Source organism: Apis dorsata, unplaced genomic scaffold, assembly GCF_000469605.1.
Source record: "Apis dorsata unplaced genomic scaffold, Apis dorsata 1.3 scaffold_353, whole genome shotgun sequence".
Classification (NCBI taxonomy): domain Eukaryota; kingdom Metazoa; phylum Arthropoda; class Insecta; order Hymenoptera; family Apidae; genus Apis; species Apis dorsata.
The window spans coordinates 457,651-460,976 of NW_006263619.1; the positions used below are offsets into that span (position 1 = coordinate 457,651).

A 3,326-nucleotide genomic window follows, 5' to 3' on the forward strand; every position below is an offset into this window, starting at 1 on the left:
CGGTTGGAATTCTTGGCCGTGGTAAACACTTTTTACGAGATACTTTGGAAATCTTCATAAATCCGGGAATGTCAAGGCGAATTTGCTTTACGAGGGAGGGGGAGAGGGGAGGGAGAAAGGGGAGAGAGGGGTGTCCATCCCTGTGCGTGGCAGGAACTAGGAGGAGGCTTGCGTTTCCTTCCCTTGTGGAAACGTTGCGATCTGGTCCACCTGATTTCGAATTCATTCCTAGCGTAGTGGCGGGATATATATATCGTTAATTTCGACGTGACGGGGAGAATCGAGAGAGGAATGAATTATTTAAGTGTCGAGATGATAAGGGTAGCGTTAAGAACGATAAAGGATGACTTTTTTCTTCTTTCTTCCTCGTATTTTTTACCGTGCTTTCGTCAATTCGTATCAATAGAACAGGTTCGTTCAGATTTGAACATCTTCTGAGGATGAATTTGTTAAGGATAATTATTTTTCTCTTAATTTTCCATTTTCGAGTTTACTTAAGCGCGGTATCGTTATTTAAAAAATTCGAATTCTTTCACGAATTTATTGCTCTTCCTTTTATTGGATAAATCTTCTCTTAAACCAACCCCCGACAATTATTGAAATTCGATATAATTCAAATAATTAAATACTTCTCGTTAAATCTATACTAATCTATATATATATATACATACTTAATAGACACTTAACACACCTCATTTGCAATTCACTGGCGCGAAACTGGATGGAAATCCGGGTGTGAACTTGCATCGACTGGATTTCGAGTAGGAATATTCGAATAATGAATCGGTATCCGCGACTTCCGTTGACGGAGGATGCATATGGAGAATAAATTCCGCCATACTTAATTGGGGATGACAAGGGGATAATTGTCGGCGTATGCTCGCAAACGATTGTTCCCGGAACCCCGATCGTGCGTCACCAGGGATACTATATTCCCCGCTGAGGCGAACGATAAACTCTTTCACCTCCTCCTCCTCCTCCTCCCTTCGCTCGAGTTCGGTTCTCACGTGTAGGATAGAGGAATTCTCCAAGACGAATGCCCGACTACCGTACTGCAAGGGTTCCCGTGGAACGGCCCAAGCCTCGAGACCGGTAATTAATGGCCGGCCATTATAGTCTTTAATATCGCGCGCATGAAGTTGGCGCGTACGGTTTTCTGTTACAGCGAAACGTGCTGTTGGTTTTCGTTGACGGCCACGCGATGAAACCGGTATCCACCGATACGGTGGCCGAAACCATTTGTTAAAGGCGCTTAGGTATCTTGCTCCCAAAACAAGACCGGTCGACTGGAATGAGAAGTAATTTTTGGAAATTTTGGAAATATCGAGATGGTAATGGTAATTCTTTCGATCCGTGTCTTAAAGATCGGAGTTGGTTGAAGAAGTCGCGACCTCGAGATTAATATTTTACCGATTATTTTTCCGATTGGCCGAACCTGAAAAACAGGATCTACGTCAAAAATATCTCATCTCGACACGAGATGACTCGAAGAGATATATAAGGAGCGAGGCTGAAAGCGATGATCAATTTACAAGGGAAAATGCAAAAGACGGAATATTATCATCAAATTTTTAACAATCTTCACGAAACCATCGATCTCGATTTTTAATCTCGAATTATTTAAAAATACCCGCTCACGATATATATATATACAGGGTGGTCGTAATTTTCTGAAGAATACTAGAGTCACGCGTGTGAAAAAATCCGATACGATAGCCGATAGCCGTGATCCGCCGCTCGGTCACGCGCGTCCAAGTTCACTGGCTTACTGGATGCATGGCCGGTTATAGGCGGAGGCTGTTTGGCATAGTCGAAGGGAGGCGGCGATAAACTTCTTTGGAAGGCGATTATTAGCCAGGCTGAAAGGTCAAATTGCCCGTAGAGAGAATGAAACGACGTCCGATACGTCCACCCTCCATCCGATATTAAATCAACCGATCTGTTCGGCGGGCTGTGGGAGTAGTCCCGTACAAAATCGATATCGGGGAATAACACACCTGGCCGGATCCATTGTTATTTCGTGCACGAGTGTGTATCCTCGAATATCTCAATTATCGAGCTTCATAAAGCGACACAGAAGTCGATTTCTCACCCGTTTAGAACGACGAGCTCCTCGAACGACTGCGACTCGCTCCAACGGCTTTGAATCTTTGATCTTCCCTCAGAAAACTATATATATATATATATAGTCTTTGTGTATGTGGGACGAGTCGCGCGTGGGCCATCGCGAACCGGGATACGCAACCTTATTTGCTCGCGGGATGATTCACAGCCTCTGTCGAACTGTTTCACACCATTCGGGGCAAATTCGTCCTCCTTTTGTGCATGCGAAACATCAGCCCGGATCGTTTGATGTATCAGATATAAATGTGTGTGTGTGTGTATGTGTGCAAGAGAAAAGGGGAAATAGTCGATTTCGTTCTCGAATAGTTTTTTTTTTATATGAACGAGTGATTGAGTCCTTTGTTTTATTCATTTCGTGACAAATGAAGTAGTTTTTTTTTTTTTTTCGTTGTGAATTTATATAGCTGATTTGGTGAAGAAACGAAATTGTAATTGTAATTTTAACAAAATTAGTTAGTCTGAACTTTTTTTAAGCATGATTATAAATTATAGGTTTCTTGGATTAGAATATTAAATTATTTTTATAAATCTGCTCTATTATTATACCTCCAAAAAATATTGAAAATAATCCTAATTACCAAACTGAACATTATGAATATAACTCGACCAAAACAAACTCCATTTAAAAATTTCGTTCATAATCATAGAAGATTCTAGGATCATCCAGTTCGAACTATTTCGAATATACCAAGACGAAAGTAACCAGATCCCTTGAAACGATATTCCCAACTCTAAATCTCCCCCCTCCTCCTAATGTTCGCCCCATCATCTAGAATTTCACTCGTGCCCGATCGCACCACGGAACCTTTCCTTTCCTCCCAACCAAAGCGTTACATTCGCGAGCTGGCATTCGATCTGGCAAGAAAATTCGTCGTAAATTCGTCGCAGTCGCCCTTTACGCGTCTACGCGCCTCGCTCCTCCCCTCCCTTTCCCTCCAAGTGGGTGTATCGACACGCGAAGATCGCGTGCGAATTACAAACCGGCCGTACAACGCTTCGCGGTGATCAAATCCCGGGGTCGAGAGCATTGGCCACAGTCGTTCGCCTCGTTCGCCCATCCGTATGTACGCTTAACGGGTTATCATCGGGAGCCCTCGTAATTCCGTGGCCGGTGTGACAGCTCAATGTACCACAAATAGGGCCCCTCTCCGCTTAGGAGGAGGAGGAGGAGGTCGGGATCGTCATCCATATTCAGCGTGTTG

The 3,326-nt window shown here is 43.5% G+C and overlaps 1 protein-coding gene across 6 annotated transcripts in view; it reads left to right on the forward strand.

Annotated features, from left to right (window-relative positions):
• The window catches only part of LOC102672118 (autophagy-related protein 16-1), a 574,752-nt gene that overhangs the window by 455,199 nt on the left and 116,227 nt on the right, over positions 1-3,326 (forward strand). For 4 of the 6 annotated variants that reach the window (XR_004150865.1, XR_004150867.1, XR_004150866.1 and 1 more), the window contains one exon: positions 167-172. The exons of the other annotated variants lie outside the window; for them this stretch is intronic. Coding sequence is in view for 1 of the 4 variants with exons in the window: in XM_031511826.1 (XP_031367686.1) it covers positions 167-172 (6 nt within the window). In the remaining 3 variants the exon portion in view is untranslated. The remainder of the gene's footprint in view (positions 1-166; positions 173-3,326) is intronic. 6 annotated transcript variants of the gene reach the window in all.